Source organism: Panicum virgatum, chromosome 5N, assembly GCF_016808335.1.
Source record: "Panicum virgatum strain AP13 chromosome 5N, P.virgatum_v5, whole genome shotgun sequence".
NCBI classification, from domain to species: domain Eukaryota; kingdom Viridiplantae; phylum Streptophyta; class Magnoliopsida; order Poales; family Poaceae; genus Panicum; species Panicum virgatum.
In genome coordinates this window covers 4,010,207-4,030,677 of record NC_053149.1, presented here as the reverse complement: position 1 = coordinate 4,030,677, position 20,471 = coordinate 4,010,207, and the positions used below count along the sequence as shown (strand labels likewise).

The following is a 20,471-nucleotide window of genomic DNA, read 5'->3' as shown; positions in this document are numbered from 1 at the left end:
GCTATAAAAAAGTTTGGTAAATTTTAGATAAGCACAACTAGACCAAATGAATTATTTCAGATTTTTCTAGGTACAAGAACTATTTTTCTTGATTTAGTTATGAAAGTGCATCTAGGCCCCATAGTGTGTTTTGGTGGATTGATTGACACCACGATTAAAGGACTAACCATCTTGTTGATTATATGAGCAGAAATTGATTATCATATTTGTTATATATGCAACGAAATGTATTAATGTTCAAGACAAAACTCATATGACAAGATGAATGCCACGACATGATCTAGTATGAGAATGATAACAAGCAATGAGTATTATGTGAATTGGGATATGTGTTATTGATGAAGAATTCACTCTCATATCTAAATGAAGCTTGTTGAAGTATGTGGTACTCAAAATGACAAGTCAAGGTATTGAGAATGAGACAAGGTTGTATGCATATGCATAGTCTCATATATTGGAAAAATTATCATAAGAATTGCAAGTGATATTTGATGATCAAGCAAGTATGAAAGAAATGATTTTAATTATAATATAAAAATCAATGTGAGTTCAAGAGGGCTCTTGAGAATAAATGGATGGGATCGAAAGGCAATTTTCTAGAGGCTATGTAAGCAAAGACTTGGCATGAGCAAGGAAACCGATAATGATCAAGTCCAAGAATTCTAAGAGACAAGGAGAATTTCACATTGAGAAGCATTATTCATTAGAAGAAGAAATATAGCTTGAGGATCAAAATAGATTTCATTGTAAGTTAAATGTGATACAAGCCTATATGAAGCTATATGTGATGCAAGGATGAAGAGTTGGAATTCGGGAATGGGTTTCTAGGTACTAAGCTTGGAGAAGGGCAATTGTGGTTGTGCCTAGGAACCAATGCTAGGGTGACGAAATGTTCTTTGGGTTCAACTTGAAGAATCTTGGTCATGTGTGGTGTTCATGTTGGCAAGTATCAATCTTTCTAGAATCTTATTGTGAAGACGGTGACTTGAACTAGAAGTGAATTTCATTCAAGGATAAAAGTTCAAGGTCACTAGCTCATGGAAGATGTGCTCAAAGTAAAGAAGCCAAGTTGGATGCGCACCTCAGATTGTGATTGATCAACACACGGCATAGGATGAAAAAGAGAAGCTCAAGAAATTGAAATGTAATTTATCTTTGATCTTGAGTTTAGGTATGCCGTACTATCAAGAGGGATGCATCACAATGGTCTTTGGTTTAGTCTCAATGCTCAAGTAACCCATGTGAGTTAAGAGAGACATAAAAGTCTCACGTGCACATTTTAACATTGCTGTCAGGGATTTGGAATCCGGAAGTTCTGTATTTGGCACACGTGGCACTAACGGCTAGTTGGTTTGAAAACCCGGAGGTTCCGGATTGTAGAATCCGGAAGTTCCGGATTCTAACTGTCACATAACGGCTAGTTTTGTTGGGACCAGCTATTTATACCCCTTAGCCCCCTTCTTAGTGTGCTGCTGTTCCAGGCTTTATTTTGATCATTGCTGGTCGTCCCAAGAAACTTGTTAGCCATAGTTGAGATCTCCCCAACCTCTTTGTGAGATTGTGTGATTAGTGTATATCCTTGAGTTGGGTTGAGAGAGTGAATGCTTGAGAGCACTAGAGAGCACAACAAACCTTGAGCACTTGAGATTAGCCGTGATTTGTGTGATTCGTATTTGTTACTCTTGGAGGCGAAGCATCCTAGATGGTTAGGCGTCGCCGGTTAGCTCCCAAGGATTGTGGTGAGCAGCGGCAAGTTTATTGCAGCACCGATCTTGTGCCATGAGGGTGCATGGTCATATAGTGGAAGGAGGAAATAGCTTGACCTTGTGGTCGATATAAGCTTCCTCAACGGAGACTAGGATTCACACGTAGGTGCATTTGAGTGAAAATTTGTAGGTGCGCCTATTCACCCCCCTCTAGGCGATATCACGGTCCTTTTAAGATACATTGATCAAATGAAAAACTTTATGTAACAAAAGTTGTAGATCTTATTTCATAGAATCCAGAACCGTTGAGTTTGTATTTTTCCGATTTTTCTACGATTTTATATCGATTTTGAAAGTTCACTGTTTAATGCGCCCTATGCGCCAAGACCTAAATGTAAATTTTTTTTACATTTAGGTCTTGTCGCCAACTGGATGGGCGACAGCCCCCTGTCGCCCATTAGGAGGGCGACAGTCACCCATTTTTGAAAATTTCACTTTTCGGCATATATTTTTGAAATTTTGTTTTTTGTCAAATATAAAAATGAAAAAAGGCGCTTGCTGGCTGCCCACGGCCTGCTGCGCGCAGTGGGATGCGGGCCCAACAACTGCTGGCCTGCAAGCGCGGCTTTTTTATTTTTATATTTTTTTAAAAACATTTTTTATAGAAATATATTTTCGGTTTCACAATTTACAATTTTATATCCTACCGCCCGGCAGGGGGGCGGCAGGGACCTATATGTAAATAAACATTTTTTTTGCGCGGAGGCCCCTGGCGGGAGCCTGCCGCTTGGCAGCCGAGCGGCAGGTACTCGCCGCCCCGTGGCGGGGCGGTAGGGCAGGCAGCCGCCCGACATGGGGCTGGCAGGCCCCTCCTCCCCGCAAGTTAAACCTTGAACGTCAGTGCGGCATTAGATGTGGTTTTAGATATTTTGGATAGAAATAAAAACTGTTAGTAAAGTAGATAAATATGAAAAGTATAACTTAGCAATTCATACACATACGCAACTGAGAACGAAATAGGTGATGCATGAGAACAAAATAAGTATAACATGACGACATGTCCATAACAAAAATACAGAAACAACTAGAAGCACCTCCTAACCACCCCGGCCATGTTGACCTCTTTTACGCTGTGCGTGGACGTGGTCTGTAGGGTAGGTGTGTCGGTCTGGAGGCCCTACGTCTCTACCTGGACGTCCGGTGGCCACAGGTGTCTAGAAGGTAGGATCGGCCTGCTGGTTAGGGGTAGAAAATAACCGATACCAGTCTTCGAAGTTCGCCTCAAAGGTATCCTGTGTGGCCCCTATACAATAGCAATTAAGATATCTTAATCATCATCTTATAAGTCATATATTTGGGTACATATTCATCATACGTACCTGTTGGTGGTGGATACGAAGAAGGACCCATATCAGGAAGCTGGTGGTGCGATCCTGTAAACTGTTCAAATTATTTAAAATATTCATAGAAATAAGAAGAACATGATAAATTTGGGCTACGGATTAGGTGTTTACCTTGCGTTCCTTCTGCTGTCGTCATAGGGTAATATGAAGAAGGTCCCGCATCATATAACTGTTGTGATTCTATATCTAAATGCAAAAGGAATTAGACTTCATACCAAAATTAATTGAAATTAAGATATGGACTATATGTTTACCGAAAGGTCGTGGTGGTGCCTGTGTTGGTTGAAATGACATCCCTGCAGCTAGTGCCTTGGTACTAAACTGGGTCCCTCCGTGAGGTTGATAAGGTGGGTGTCCATCACCTGTATGGACTGAGAATTAATTGTTGTTATCAAAGTAGCAAGTCAGTAAGTATCCTCACGTACCTGGATAATGCTGCTGAGACCAATAAGGTGTAGGGGAAGGCTGCTGCTGTGTGGGACCACAAGGAAACGAGGTCGAGGCTTGAGACGAACCGTAGGAGTCCTCGTACGATGTCCAGCTATCAAAGGCTTCAAGCATTGAATGGGCTCTTTGTGAAACTCGGGTCCATGCCGACTCTTGCTCATTCCTATCCATCATAGATCCCGCTCGAATCCTCAAAGCAATTAATAATAATATATACCAATAAGAAATACAAAGAGAGTCAAACAAAGCAACAGAATTGCCAACAGAATAGTAGAAGTAGCAGTCATTTCCGTACCTGACGAGCGTACCAGAGAGTCCCCATGGTGGGCCTATCGTCCTCGGTGTCACCATACATATCCAGCTCATACGGTGAGTGGTCGATAATCGGACGACCAATTGCTATCCTCTCGTACGACCAAACCTGTAGCAGAATCGGACATCCTGTAAGAATTGCATTGTGTTTATTATGCACCGATGCCTTGCAGAGGCCACGGTACGTGGCTGCAAGTACCGCTGAACCCCAACTGTATTGAGGCATTTCCTCCACAGCTGCCTCTGCGATCTCCTGTGCGTAAGGCACAAGCACCCTATCCACATAGGCCCCGTGTGAGTTGTTGAACATTATGTATCCAAACAACCACAACAGATATGTCTCAAGGGATCGAGTGACGCTATCCTCATCAGCATCATGTGCCAAATTATTGGGCTGCATAGAAAAGATGAAGATTTATGAGTACGAGATCAATTATAAAATAAAACCATAACTGCACTAGTCAAAAGCATAACTCTAACATTAATCATAACAAAACAAGGTATGTACCTAGAACTGCAGGATCCATGACTTGGCAGGTCCTGTTGCTTTTGGGTGCTCCTCTACATCAACCGTGATGTCAATATTTGCAAAACGCTCTTCTAGATCGTCCAACCACATAGACGGGACAACGCGAGGCCCTACGACATCACCACTGATAGGAAGACCCAGCAGCATCGTAACATCCTATATGGTCGGTGTCATCTCCCCACAAGGGAGGTGGAATGTGTGTGTCTCATGCCTCCATCTATCAACCAGAGCCGTCAGTAGGGACCTGTCCAGCTTTGCCAAACCACTCTCAGCAAGACGGCCTATAGTAAGAAGACCAGCCTCACTCAACCTGAAAAGTAGAACGATCAAAGGTAAGTACATTATGTAGGAAACGTATACTAAAAAACGTATTCTTAGAAACATAATCCGACGACATATCACCTGGGCACCCATCGTGGGTTAACAGGAATCCACTCCGCTGGTGGACATGAACGCAGCACGTTAAGTTTCACGCGCTGAACCACTGCAAGGAAGGACCGGTGCGACGAGTCTATGACTCAGTCAAGTAGAGGTGGCGTATCTTCGGCCATACCTAACACAAAAAAATATAATTTTTCTGCATTTTCTACAATTTATATGAAATTTTCATAAACTTTTCTAGCATTTCCTACAATTTTTGTACAATAAATTTTTCTAACATTTTCTACAATTTTTCTGCATTTTCTACAATTTATTTGAATTTTTCATATACTTTTCTAGCATTTTCTACAATTTCTGAGTATTTTTCAAAAAAAATTCTCACATTAAACAACTAATCAATACCACAAAATTGGTTGGTAAACCTAAATGGTTTTTCTAAAAACTAATCCTAATTTTATCTAAATTATAATAAAAACAGTACCTAAATCGCTAAAATATCATTACTGCTGCATACACTAATTATAGAATTAAACATACAAAAAATTAAGAATGAGAAAGTTGAGAAATATTTATTATCTACGGTTCGGATCCAAAATCCGGCAGGGCTTCGCCGTTGCAACTCTCTCCCTCCCCCTCTCTGGATATCGTGGGAAGCAAATGAGGGTGGAGGGGGGAGCTTAGCCTTTTATAAAGAGAGGGGAGCCTGCCGCTCCCCAGGGTTCACATTCCTGGTGCTACTGTAGCGAAAACCGTTTATTTTAAAAAAAATTGACTTTTGTATTTTTAAATTATGAACCGAAAAATATTAAAAACCGGACCGGTTTTCACCTCCCGGTCATCACCGGGAACGGGAAATTTTCCCGGTTTTCGGCCTTCCCGGACCGGGAATGTGAACCCTGCCGCACCCCTGCCGGGCGGCTACTTACCCTACCGCCCCGCCACGGGGCGGCGGGTACCTGTCGCCCGGCAGGCTCCAGCCAGGGGCCTCCGCGCAAAAAAAATTATTTATATATAGATCCCTGCCGACCTCCTACCGGGCGGTAGGGGTATAAAACTGTAAATTGTGAAACCGAAAATATATTTCTATAAAAAATGTTTTTAAAAAATATAAAAATAAAAAAGCCGCGCCTGCAAGCAAGCGTGTGCTGGGCTGCTCGACCCCGCAGTGGGCCGCTGGCCTGCGAGCTGGCCGTGCCCGGAGGGCCTCGCGCACGTGCCGGCCTGCGTCCCGTGCACCTGGGGTGCGCTCGCTCCGGCTGCTGGCTGGCGCCCCGCCCCGCCTCGCCGCGCAAGCTGCTGGTACTTCGCCGCGTGCCTCGTGCAAGGTTAACCGAACCGGTGGGAACCGGTCCGGTTACCGGTCAAACCGGTCCGGCCCGATTCCGGTTTGGTCCGGTACCCAACCGGCCAAAATTCAAAATTTAAATTTAAATTCAAAAAATGAAAAATTCCCAAAAAATTCCTAAAAATACTTCAAGGTGCAATGAATCTAATAGTGTCAAATTTTCTCAAAAATTCGTTCATTTAGTATAGTTTGCGGCGATTTAAAGTTAAATCAAAAAAAGAAAAAAAGAAAAAAATGGGCCGGCCCATTAAAGCCCACCGGTCAAACCGGCCGGTAAACCGGTCAAACCGGCCGGTAAACCGGTCAAACCGGTCGATAAACCGGTAAAACCGGCCGGTAAACCGGTTGCACGGGAGCTATTGAATTTGAATTTGAATTCAAACCGGTCAAACCGACCGGTAAACCGGTAAAACCGGCCGGTAAACCGGTCAAACTGGCCGGTAAACCGGTCAGAACCGGTTGCACGGGATTTTTTGAATTTATTTGAATTTGGATTTGAATTCAACCGGTTTCCACCGGTTACCGGTCAAACTGGTCCGGTAAACCGCTACCGGAGGGCGGCGGTTTGACCGGACCGGTCGGTTCGGTTAACCCTGGCCTCGTGTCGCAAGCCGCGCTAGCGTCGCTCGCTGCTGTCTCTCTGGAAAGCAAGAGGAGGAAGCAAGAAGAGTACCGAGACTTCAATCTCAAAATACTCGTCCAAAACATGATGAAATGGAACCAAACTCGAATAGTAAATGCCCAACTACAAAGCCTAATAGATCCATGCAGAAGATTGCGAAATAACCCAGAATGTATTAGAATCGAGAGAAAAACCAAACGCCACACAAAAAACTAATGTCGTGTAGGCTCCAAAATAATCCATGTACTACTACAACAGGTGCAATGAACATGAGACCCATTGGTAAATACCAAATCCACGCAAAAGTGAAATACGGTGTGAATACACTTGCGGAAGAGAGAAAGCGTGGATCTCAAAGTACCACCTGAACGATCCGGATAAGCTTTCCTCAGATGGTACATCCCACCACACATTTCCGCTTCCACCTGGACCACTGCCCCGGCCGCCTGATGTTAGCGCCCATGGAGGCGCGTCTCGTCTTCCGGCTGGTTTCTACCTCGTCACGCCCTTGGCTGTGGCGGGCTCCGCGACCCGCACCTCTGCTGGCGATGTTCGTGCCGCCACCGCCGCCACCTGCTAAGGTGTCGTGTCGCGGTTCCTCCCGCGGCAGGCTCCCTGCTGACGGCCACCACGGGCGGTCTCACCTACTTGGGCGGTCGCAACGCTCCCGGTTTTGGCGCCAGCGCAGAGGAGCGCGCCTCGCGTGGTCCTCACTACATTGTCCGCACTGCTACCGGCCACGACGATAGCCCCGTGGAGATGGCCGGCCTGCTGGTGGGGACGGCAAGTCCAAGCCGCTTCCGCGCCATGTCGGTGGTGGCGAAAGCGGGCGACGAGCTGATGGAAGCGGACGACAGCAACCTCAACAAGGTTATGGTACATTTCCTCGGCCTCCTCGGTATCGTCGATAATCACTTTCGGCCGCACCGGCCCCACTAGTAGTTTTGGGGATGGGCGCTTTCAACTCGAGATTGGTGTTATTTCCATGGGCCGGAGGCGATGGTGGCGGACGATGGGTTGTGCCGGCGAGGCGGCCGCCGTTGACTGGTGGCGCATGGGGGAGCCGTACCGGGGAGGGGATTTTCGGCCGCGCCAGCGCTAGCTGCTAGTCGCTTTGGGGATGGAGTCTCATTCACTTCGGGGATGGTGTTTTTCCACGGCCCGAAGGCGATGGTGGCGGACGGTGGTTGGGCCGGCTAGGCGGCCACAGTTTGCTGGTGGTGCATGGGCCCGGCCCGCCGTACAGGAAGCTGGAGCGCATGGCACAGGCGGACTTCGGCTGGGGAGCCCGTGGCGGACATGCATGGAGCTCAGGTACCTGGAGCGTGGTGTAAGGATCACCGGGATGTCCAATCCTAGAGGGGGAGGGGGTGAATAGGGTCGCTAATCGCTTTTTAACCTAGGGCTCAATCTAATTGCATAAGATAAACCTAACACGCCCTACACATGCTAGTTATGATTAAGGTTTATTTATGCTACCCTCTACTTACCCCAAAAGACTTGCAACCTATAGCCAATCCTAATCAAACTAACTAGGAAAGTAAAGGTAAGCAAGAAGGAGTAAATGCGAAAACGTAATGCGGTAAGTAAAGCGGTAAGGGAGAGGATATGCAAATTCCCGTGAAGACACCAAGACACACGATTTAACGTGGTTCGGTTAGGACACCAAAATCCTTCCCTACGTCCACGGCCACTTGTCCAACACGAACAAGTGTGATGCCGAGTCTCTTCACTCGATCACCGTCTTGCCACGCCTCCAAGGCTCCCGACAAGTAAAGGCTAAGTGACGCCAAGTCACAAAGACGAGGTCACCGCCACCGTCTATCTCGAAGCGTCACCATAGCACCGTCTTCACTATCGGAGCTTCTCACCAAGAGGGGTCTCCTTCCCCGCACAAAGTGTCGTTGCCTCTCCACACCAAGTAGGAGGGTCACACGACGAGTACAAGTGTTTGCTTGCCGCAGCAAGACTTCTCTCAAGGGAGCTCTCGCAAGAACTAATCCCTAATCAAGCACTAAGCACTCTAACAAGTGTGCTTAAGCCTATATGATGTATAAAGAAGCTCTATGGTGGTTGGAGATGATCTTTAGCTCTTGTATACTTCCTTGAACTCCAGCACCCTCAAATGACCCGGCCTTGGGGGTATATATAGGCAGCCCAAGCAAATGTAGCCGTTGGAGAAAAGCTGCCAGAAAACTGCGTAACGCCGGTTAATCCGACGTACCCCAAAAGCCATCATCGGTTCAACCGGTGTATGTAAACTGCTATTTGAAAAACTAGCCGTTAGCAATCAACCGGTGTATCGCCGGTTTAACCGATGTAATCAACCGGTGTATGTAATATTAGCGTCGGTTTAACCGGTGAGTGTAACTTCTTCACGTTCCTCCAAAAACCACCTCTGGACAACTGAACCGATGCAATTGACCGATGCATTGTCGGTTCAACCGGTGTAGGTATTTTCCTCGGTCTTCATCTGCCAATGCACCGACGTATATAACTTTCGTAGCGTCGGTTCATCCGGTGTAAAACCCTAGCCCGCAGACCTTCTCTGTGATTGCACCGGTGAGTTCATTTTGCCCTACGTCGGTTTAACCGATGATAGCAAAATGCCTCAATCCTTGTCCCTTGGACCGAAGAGCTTTCAGGGCCTTGCTACGCCTCTCTTCTCTTTGTCATCACTTGAACCTAAAAAGCCTGAGAATAGTCATCTTAACAATCACATTAGTCCAAGTGTTGTGTGTGTCATCAATCGCCAAAACATTATATTGAAATATGGCATGAGAGGCCATTTTCGCTACACGTGGCCGCGGGGGAGATCGAGCACGCTGCCGCTGGAGATGCTGGGGCCGGCCGGAGCATCAAAAGGACCCCGAGGCCGTGCACCGGACCGGTGCGGATGGGACTAGCTTTCACAGATCGAGTACTACTACCTCGGCAAGCCGGACATATTCGCTTTGGGATGAGTTTTGTGCATATTGCGTCGTAAGATACATACATATTTTGTTGTCTCGTGCAGGAGTACATTCGCAAGCGTCAGGGACCCATTGATTCCATCCTTAAGGAGATCCATGATTTTAAGCATGACGTTGCTATGCCTGCAAGCTTTGCTGTAAGTTTGCCTAAGGATTTTGTTGTAAGTTTAATCCTAGTGCTCCATATATCAATAATTGTTGTTCAATCTCTTCCAGCAGGTCTGTGGAGATGAGGATATGTTACAGATGTTTGCGCTTAAGATGAAAGGTTGTGGGACAATTCTGGAGACGTCCTTGGAGCTTCGAAGTCCCACACCAATAAACCGTGAGGTGCATGTGCCACGCGTGGTTAACTTTTTCCTTTACCATATCATGCTGTATATCTTCCATTTTTTATAATAAATGAACGTGCCCGCATCTGCTGCCTTGCAGGCTTTGATCATGATCGGGAATAATTTGAAGATGGCTGCGCTGGAGTATGAAGAGGGCTTAGAGACACTAGACAGGGTTGTCGCATCCCTCAAAATAATGTGTGTCACATCACTAGGATGTCCAAAAGACTACTGGAGCCGCTCAACACCTGCATGTCTACTCCGCCCTGCGTGTGAAGGTAACCAGGTCAACAACTAATTCGTGTTAATTACGCTGTGAGAATTATGCTGGCTAGCTACTTATTTACGTATTGTTGGGAACCAAGGTGGCCCTAATACTCACTATGCAGACAACTACACCTAAGACACACCAACTCACTCTAGAGTCGGTAGCTTTTTCAATTTCTAGCTACTTAGTGTATAAGGTAATTTCGACGGCCGAGCCGTTTTCTCGTTTCCAGGTGGCAGAGTCTACCAACAGATGAAGCTGGCTTCCGAGAGGCAGAGCCTTTCTACAATGAAGCCCAGACCCTTTGTGATCCCGGTTGGCAGAGCCAGCCTACGATAGATCACAACTTATAAACTAAGTATTTAAAAACTGGAAGACTAACACTTACAAGGGAACTCAAACATTTATTCACAGCTCAACTTGATACAACACGAGATGACATTGACAATCTTTATGTGGCTATCCTACGATGACACCACTATACTACATTACAACATTGTCATCTCCTACTTGAGACCTCTTATGCCATGGTATAGCAAGGGGGAGGGGGACACCCTATTTATAGGACAGCATGATTCATATGGTGTTGTCATGTGTCCACCTTCTACACTCTTCTACATTTCTAGAGTTTTCTCTATCTTTATCCTATCATACAAATATCTTCTCTAGAGAATTCTACACTTCACCATGAAGCATGATAACTATTACTCATACTTGCTCTCCACTCTTCTAGAACCTTCTTACATTGGCATAATCTTATCCTCATGCATTACAAATTTAGTTTCTTGTGATTTCCACAATTTTCTAGCATGTTCCATGTATGCATTTCATATTTCAACATGTATGATGAATCATGATATATATGGAGTTACGCTGTGAGATTTATGTTGGATTGCTACTTATTTATGTATGATGAATCATAATATGGAGTTATGTTGTGAGAATTATGCTGGCTTGCTACTTATTTATGTATGATGTATCATGATACCTTAGCGCTGCCCAGTAATCGAGGCGACGAGTGCTAATTTGTGACCAAGGTGCTCCAGAACAACGAATGAATCGGAATAGGATGCTTGTCATCAATCGCGGCTACAACTCAACGACGGCAAACAACTCGACGACCATCATTGTGCTAGCTCCATTCGCATGCACTGAGCGCTGACATGTTCTTTCTAGGCCAGGGCACGTTAGCCCGTCGTGCATACACCACACATGTATATTAGACGTGGCTTTAATTCCCCTAGCTAGCCCTAACTAGGCAGAAAAGCTAGGATGATGCCTTCAGCCAAAAATTCCCTTCATGCTGGAACTGGAAACATGAAAGGATCTCATGACGACCATGCTATCTTAATTAACTCTTAATGGGCACGTGTCTTTATATTACATTATCACTGTCTGCTACTTACTACAAGTTGGATTGGGAGTTTGTGAAGCATATATATACTAGTAACAGATAGAAGACATATGTTTAGGCAGCTATTATGTATATGTAAATGAGTTGAATAGCCTGCTTGACACCATTCTTGTAGTAGATCATAGTCCACCAGACATCATCTAGCTAGCTGTCCTCCAGACAGTGGATGCCTACCATTGGTCCCGGGAGCTTGAGAGTGAAGCCTGCAGCAGTGCAAGACGTAGCAACAACTATCATCACAGTATAACGAAATCCCACCAAAAACATTCTTAGGCTATGGATTTGGACTAAAATACAAGGTCAAATATCTAAATTGGTCAAGAGGCAACCAATAAATTGTCTTACCTCCAGGTGTTTGGGCCAGTGCGTCGTCCACACAAGGAAGCACAAGGGAAACAAAACTTGTCGTAAGTTCTACCGCACTGTGAAGAGTTCGTCGCAACAGCTGCACCACACACAGTAATTGGACAATAAAATTGTATCTATACTATGGAAGAAAAGAGAAGAAAAAACTATTACGACAATTACGAAACATCACTGAAAACATCATAGACCCTATTTGGAACCGCGTGCCAAAACACAGACGCTTAGAGCAAGGCTAATAATACAACTAGTGCTGGCTATAAGGATTTTTTGCTTCACTATTAATGCATGACCCACTTGTCTCTTATCCCATTCATAAGCAGGCTGTAAGCTTACAGTCCACCTCCTTTCTCTTTCCTCTCATATCTCCTCCACCTCAGTATTTAGCCAGCTCACAGTCTACTATAATACTTGCTCTTATAAACGTAATGCGGCTCGGAGGTTGTTTTTGTGATTTTCCATCGCCCAGTTCAAATACCACGATGGGATGCTGCGAGCGAGAAATTTCAGAATTTAGGACTCAACCTGCGCTCCTCACGGAATTTGACACTCAATTCGTAAGCTTTTCAAAATTTATTACTGTGCATGCGAATTGTTTTATTTTGGCTGTTTCTCATCCTTTCTCTCCAATTTCTCTCTTTTCTCTATTCCTTTTATTCCTTTTATTGTCCGGCGACGAGAGGTAGAGAGATGAGATGAACGAGCGTGTGCCATGTGAATAAAAGGAATAGAGAAAAGAGAGAAATTGGAGAGAAAAAATGAGAAACACCCAAAATAAAATAATTTGTATGTACAGTGTCAAATTCTGAGTGTCAAATTCCATGAGACACGCGGATTGAGTCCTAAATTTTAAAATTTCTCGCTACGAGCGGGCAGCCAACGCGCCTCCAACGCAACCGTTTCACTGGTTTAATTCGTTTTCCACCGGCGCAAGCGTCACTTATCCACCGGCGCAGGATTGCGATGGCGAGAAGGAGCCGCCAGCGCAGGATTGCGACAGCGAGAAAGGAGCCGCCGCCGGCGATGGGCGCGAGCCCGAGCCCGAGCCCTCTCCGACATGCACCTGGTCCTGGTGGTCGCGCCTGCAGAGACGGCTGTCACAGCTCGAGGAACCGGAAAATGGAGGGGAAATGAAGGATCGGCGATCAACCCGGCCGGAGCAGCTGCTGGGCACCTCACCTTGGGACGAGGCAGCAGCAACCAGACTGAAAAGCAGGACGGAGAAGAGGAACCGGGCTGCCCTGTTCTGGCACCGCCGTAGACGGCGAGCTCCACACATGACGAAGCGCAGCGAGCAGAGGTCACTCGATCGGACCTTCGTTTCGAAACGCTAGTGCTAGTAGTGATGTCTTTACTTCCACTCTGCACGCGTCAGGGCTCAGCAGAGCACCTTCATGGCTTCATGCAAGCCTTCTCTTTCTTGGACAAGGTTCTCGCTCGCATCTCATCGCATGATCAGGCTGTTGGATATGATCTCCAGGCCCGATCCAAAGATCGGGCCAAATCCCCTTTGATCGCGCCCTGATCGGGGGCGCCCAGTCATTATGGCTGGTGGGCCCCCGTCGCCTGCGCTATATAGAATAGGAGGGGGGGCCGGGGCACGGACGCCCAGGTTGACCGCTGCCAAACCCCTCTCCCACAAACCCTACCGATCTAAGGGAGCGCAAGGCCGACGGGAAGCACCCCAGCGCCGCCACGACGTTCCCCACCGACGCCGCCGTTCCCGGCCAGTGCCGGTACCGGCCCGAAGGGTACCGGTACCCTCGCCGCCCATCGTCGCCCCCGGATCCACGTCTCGCCAACCCGGACTTCCTCGCCTCCATCCTCGACTCCATCGACGCCATGGCACCCGCGGGGTCGAGCTCCTCTGCGCCCCCTTCCACGGATGGTCTGCACCACTATCTCCATATCTTCTTCTCCTTTTGTTGTACTAGAACTAGGATGAACTCCGTGTTTATCTACTAGAAGATATCCCGTACTCGATCTTGTATGCCTAGAAATCGATCCAGTATAGAACTCTAGAACTTTTGTATCAAACATTGGTATCAGTCGCCGATCTAGTGCATAGATCGGGTTTTGGGATAGAGTTTAGAAGGAGAAAGAATTGTTTTCGATGCAAATCGAAGAAAGAACCTCGAATTGATCTCGGATTGACCGAGATCCCCAATCCAGAAACCCTAACCCTAACCCTAGAATCCAAGAACCCAAGAAGCAAAAGGCGGCGGGCTTACCTGTTGCGCGCGCCGGCCACCGCCGGGCACCAGAGCTCCGGCCACCGCCGGCACAGAACCACCTCGGGCCGCTGCTCGCTTGGGTCCGTCGCGGATCGGGTGCGCGGGCTCGAGCACCGCCGTCAGGCCGCTCGACGGCGGCGCGCTCCCGCTCGGGTGAGCGCGCTCGCCGGCGAGGGGGCCGGCGGCGGCGCCGCCGCTTCCTCTCCGACCGGCCATGGCGGCCGCCGCTCCTCAGTCGCGGGCGGAAGAAACGGAGAAGGAGAAAAGAAATGGCGCTAGGGTTTGGCCGCCCCGTCGCCGACGCCGGTTTTGATCCGGCGAGAAGGCCGGGCAGCCGTCGGATCCGATCCGACGGTCTGCATCTGCAGGCCGGCGAACGGGCCGATTGAGGCCCAGGCGGGGGGCGCACGTGGGCCGTTTCGGCGGCCCGTTCGTCCGCTGTTGGGCCAAGGGCCCAGGCGCCGGGGGGAGGGGCGCGACCGTGGGTCGAAAAAGGCCACGGGCCGCATGAACAGTTCAAGTTTTGGTTTTTCCTTTATTTCAGAAGCAATTTGAATATGAATTCTGGTTGAATTTGTTTAGAATTTGAATCTCTGCAAACAAATGCACCAACGTGTATTATTTTTTTAGAACAGAAATTTACAAGAATTATGCTTCTGAATATTTAGAATTTTACATGTTTCCGCTGCAAAGAATTTATTTTGTCTCTATATTATTTTGAACCAACGAGATAATTAATATAGAGGCCTATAGAATTTTATTTCTCAGAATTTTCAGTATATTATAATGTTGTAATTTCTGACCAAAGTTGATATTGCAATATTATAATTTTATTCAGAATTTTGTATACATTATATCTTTTTCTGCCCAACGGTGATTTAGATTTAATGTACAGATCATTGCATGTTTTAATTTTGACCAACGTTAAATTGATACATGCATTTATTGTTGTCCTCACAAATTTTGAATTCAAATTTCAGGATCCAATGCAATGACTTATGTGAATGCCATTCCTGAACTGGATGGCAACAACTATGGGAAATGGTACCAGAAATTGGAGATAGCTCTGGCGATGGCCAATATAGATTTGGCCATCACAACGCCAGCTCCACAAGAACCAGAAAAGCCCGTACGGGCACAGAATGAAGAAGCTGCTGCTTGGGCTATCCGAGAGAAGAATTATGACTCTGCTATGACCAGATATGATGCTGACAAGACACGTTGGAATGATTCCAACCGCAAGTGTCTTATGGTCATGAAGGGTTCCACTTCAGATGCCATCAAGATGGCGATCCCAGATTGTAACACCGCTTCAGAATATTTAGCAAAGGTGAAGAGTCAGTTTACTGGTTCTTCCAAGGCTTATGCTGCTATTCTTGCTGAGCACCTTATCACCAAGAAATACACTGGCGGTGGCATCAGAGAACATATCTTAGAAATGAGCCACATGGCCAACAAGCTTAAGACAATGGACATGCCTTTGCCAGAAAAGTTCATTGTTCAGCTGGTCTTCAAGTCACTACCAAAGGCGTTTGAGGCATTTCATGTCAACTATAACGCTTTTCCAGAAGATTGGGGCATTGACAAGCTGATTGGCATGTGTGTTCAAGAAGAAGATCGCCTTAAGAACTCCAATGGTGGTGAGCTTGCTTTTCAAGTTCAACACAAGAAAAAGAATTTTCAGAATAAGAACTTCCAGCATAACAAGAGATCTTTCCCACCTGGCAAGAATCAGCATGAAAGTGGTCCTTCCAGACCACCTCCACAGAAAGACTGGGAAAATTTTCCAGTTGAACAAGACCAGTGCCTGAAGTGCAAAAAGAGAGGGCACTACAAGAGGGACTGCCCAGAATTCCTGAAAGAGTTGTTAAGAAAGGGTGAGGACACCATTACTTTTGTAGATGAATCCCTGTATTTAAGTTATGACAAATCCACCTGGTGGATTGATTCTGGTGCAACTACTCATGTTGCTAATTCTTTACAGGGATCAAGTATGAGGAGGACCCTGCCAAGAGGCGCAAGAAGAATTAAAGTTGCAAACGGTGTAGAAGCTGAAGTCGAAGCCATTGCAGAATTTCATTTAGAATTACATAGTGGCTTTGTACTTTGTTTGAGAGATGTTCTTTATGTACCGTCTTTGCAACGAAAGTTAATAAGTGTGTCTAAATTAGATGATGACGCTATTGCTTGTCATTTTGGTGATGGCAAGTGTAAGATTCAAGTTAATTCAGAATGTGTTGGTCTTGCCTTCCGACAAGACAAATTATATTTGCTTTCATTATCTGAGAATGTGAATGCAGTATGTTCTGAGAATAAAAATGCCTCCTCATATGAGAATGTTACTAAGAAACGTAAACGAATTAATGCAATTTTGTCGAAATTATGGCACTGTCGTTTAGGCCATATTTCGAGGGGGAGAATAGAGCGCTTAGTGACAGCATCAATTCTTCCACCGTTAGAATTTTCAGATTTAGAACAATGTATTGATTGCATTAAAGGAAAATTCGTTAAGAACATAAAGAAAGGTGCCAAACGAAGTGCGGGAATTCTAGAAATAATTCACACAGATATATGTGGACCATTCCCTGTCACTACTGTAGATGGTTATGTTTCTTTCATAACATTTACAGACGATTACTCGCGTTATGGCTACATTTATCCAATTAAAGAACGATCAGAAGCATTGGATAAATTCAAAATATTCAAAGCAGAAGTAGAAAACCAACATGATTTAAAGATTAAGATAGTCAGATCCGACCGTGGGGGAGAGTACTACGGTCGACACACCCCCTATGGCCAAGTTCCAGGACCTTTTGCAAGGTTCCTTATGGAAAATGGCATAGTTGCCCAGTATTCTACACCGGGCGAGCCTCAGCAGAACGGAGTAGCAGAAAGAAGAAACCGTACCCTGATGGATATGGTCAGAAGTATGATGAGCTACTCCACATTACCGATTAATTTGTGGATGGAGGCATTAAAAACCGCCATTTACATTCTTAATCGGGTGCCAAGTAAATCGGTGCCGAAAACACCGTATGAACTATGGACAGGAAGAGAACCCTCGCTTAATCATTTTCGCGTATGGGGCTGTCCGGCTGAGGCCAAAGTATTTAATCCGAACATTGGGAAGCTAGATCCCAAGACAGTCAGTTGCCATTTTATTGGCTACCCAGAAAAGTCTAAGGGATATCGTTTTTATTGTCCCGACAGACACACGAAGTTTGTAGAAACAAGACATGCTGCCTTCTTAGAAGATCAGATGATCAGGGGGAGCATAGTAGCCAGAAAAATTGACCTTGAGGAGAAGCGGGTATACGTTCCCACTCCGATGATTCAAGAGCCTTATTTCTCGTTACCTGTGGTTGTGGCACCGATAGAGCAGGAAACTGCAATGCCAACACCTGCTGTCAGTCTACCTGATGTTGCAGTGCAAGAAACTGCGGTGCCACCTCCTGTTGTTGGTTCTCCTGGCTTGGCATTAAATGGAAATGAGGACCCTGTTCCTCAGGACCAAGTAGAACCCGTTGCCATGGATGAGGGGGAACAACAACAGCCTCCTGTGCAAGAAATACCATTCGCAGTGGCCCCGAGAAGGTCACAAAGAACTAGAAAACCAGCTATTTCTAAAGACTATGAAGTCTATCATAGTGAAGAAATACAGAATGAGGGTGATCCCACCTCTTTTGAAGAAGCCATGAAAAGCGCCAATTCATCCAAATGGTTTGCAGCCATGGAAGATGAAATGAGATCCATGAATACCAATAAAGTTTGGGACTTAGAAGAAATTCACAAAGGAGCCAAAACAGTAGGCTGCAAGTGGGTCTACAAAACGAAATGTGACTCCAAAAGGAATATAGAAAGATATAAAGCGCGGCTCGTGGCAAAAGGCTTCACGCAAAGAGAAGGAATAGATTACAATGAGACATTCTCTCCGGTCTCATGTAAAGACTCTTTCAGAATAATAATGGCCTTAGTGGCACATTATGATTTAGAATTGCATCAGATGGATGTGAAGACGGCATTTCTAAATGGGGATTTGTATGAAGATGTCTACATGGCACAGCCCAAAGGTTTTGTCATGGAAGGGAAAGAAAATTTAGGATGCCGCTTGAGAAAATCGATTTATGGCTTGAAGCAAGCCTCGAGGCAGTGGTACTTGAAATTTGATGAAACAATTAGAAAGTTTGGATTTAAAGAAAATGAAGAGGACAATTGTATTTATGCGAAGTTCAAGAACGGAAAATTTATTTTCCTCATCTTGTATGTGGATGACATTCTGCTAGCTAGCAGTGATGTTAATCTACTACTGGAGACAAAAAAATTCTTGTCCTCGAAATTTGATATGAAAGATCTTGGTGAAGCTTCGTTTGTATTAGGAATTGAGATTCACCGAGATAGAAGAAGAGGGGTTTTAGGATTATCACAGAAGGCATACTTAGAAAAGATATTAAAGAAATACGGTATGCATGCGAGCAAGCCCACACCTGCTCCAATAGTCAAGGGCGACAGTTTCGGGAAACATCAGTGTCCCAAGAACCAGTATGAGCTCGAACAAACGAAGGCAGTGCCTTATGCTTCAGCTGTCGGAAGCTTACAGTATGCACAAGTGTGCACACGCCCTGACTTAAGTTTCGTTACCGGGGTACTTGGCAGATACCAGAGTAATCCAGGCATAGAGCACTGGAAAATGGTAAAGAAAGCTTTGCGCTATGTGAGGGGCACAACTGGCCTCATGCTAACATATAGAAAATCAGAAACTTTAGAAATAGAAGGGTATTCAGATTCAGATTTTGCAGGAGATGCAGATGATAGAAAGTCCACATCTGGATACATCTTCACTCTTGCGAAAGGAGCAATATCGTGGAAAAGCTCCAAACAGACAGTTACAGCATCCTCCACAATGTATGCTGAATTTGTGGCATGTTATGAGGCCTCGGGGCAGGTCACATGGCTAAAGAAATTCGTACCCGGATTGAAAGTGGTCGACAGCATAGAAAAACCACTGAAATTATACTGCGACAACGAGCCAGCAGTATTCTATGCTCATAACAACAAGTCGAGTGGTGCTGCCAAACACATTGACATCAAGTTTTATGTTGTTAAAGAGCAAGTCCAGGATCAAACTATTTGTCTAGAACATATCAGAACGAACAAGATGTTAGCGGATCCGTTTACAAAAGGCCTACCACCCAGTGTGTTCAGAGAACACTTAGCCGGCATGGGTTTAAGGGAAAGCCTATGATTCCTGGATAAAGAGGGCCCTAGAATAAGACTCTGTTTCAGACCAGAAAAGTGATTGTGGCTGTTAATCTGACAGTAATAACTGTCATGACGAGGCACGCCCTATACACTGATCTGCGATGGGATGAACCAAACTCAGATAAAGAACAAGAATAAGAAAATGAGAGATCAAGGGGGAGAATGTTGGATATGATCTCCAGGCCCGATCCAAAGATCGGGCCAAATCCCCTTTGATCGCGCCCTGATCGGGGGCGCCCAGTCATTATGGCTGGTGGGCCCCCGTCGCCTGCGCTATATAGAATAGGAGGGGGGGCCGGGGCACGGACGCCCAGGTTGACCACTGCCAAACCCCTCTCCCACAAACCCTACCGATCTAAGGGAGCGCAAGGCCGACGGGAAGCACCCCAGCGCCGCCACGACGTTCCCCACCGACGCCGCCGTTCCCGGCCAGTGCCGGTACCGGCCCGAAGGGTACCGGTACCCTCGCCGCCCATCGTCGCCCCCGGATCCACGTCTCGCCAACCCGGACTTCCTCGCCTCCATCCTCGACTCCATCGACGCCATGGCACCCGCGGGGTCGAGCTCCTCTGCGCCCCCTTCCACGGATGGTCTGCACCACTATCTCCATATCTTCTTCTCCTTTTGTTGTACTAGAACTAGGATGAACTCCGTGTTTATCTACTAGAAGATATCCCGTACTCGATCTTGTATGCCTAGAAATCGATCCAGTATAGAACTCTAGAACTTTTGTATCAAACACAGGCAAGGCAAAGCGGCCAAGCAGATGCGTGCCATGCTCATAATTGCATCGCAGTCGTCAGGTCAGGCCTTGGCGTCGCGACCACTCTGTTCGTCTCTGCAACGCAGCGACGCTCGCCGTGGTAGCATCGAAAGGCTAGGCG

At 46.2% G+C, this 20,471-nt stretch overlaps 1 protein-coding gene and 1 long non-coding RNA gene across 2 annotated transcripts; both read left to right on the top strand.

The window, feature by feature from the left end:
• Positions 1-9,473: 9,473 nt before the first annotated feature.
• LOC120676152 lies at positions 9,474-11,277 on the top strand. Its single transcript, XR_005675694.1, has 3 exons — positions 9,474-9,854; positions 9,934-10,047; positions 10,150-11,277. It is a non-coding gene; the product is annotated as an uncharacterized LOC120676152 (long non-coding RNA).
• A 4,042-nt stretch (positions 11,278-15,319) lies between these two features.
• LOC120672989 lies at positions 15,320-16,068 on the top strand. The gene is made up of 2 exons (XM_039953647.1): positions 15,320-15,968; positions 16,058-16,068. Exons 1-2 carry the CDS (start codon positions 15,320-15,322, stop codon positions 16,066-16,068), a joined length of 660 nt encoding a protein of 219 aa, XP_039809581.1.
• The last annotated feature ends 4,403 nt before the right edge of the window (positions 16,069-20,471 follow it).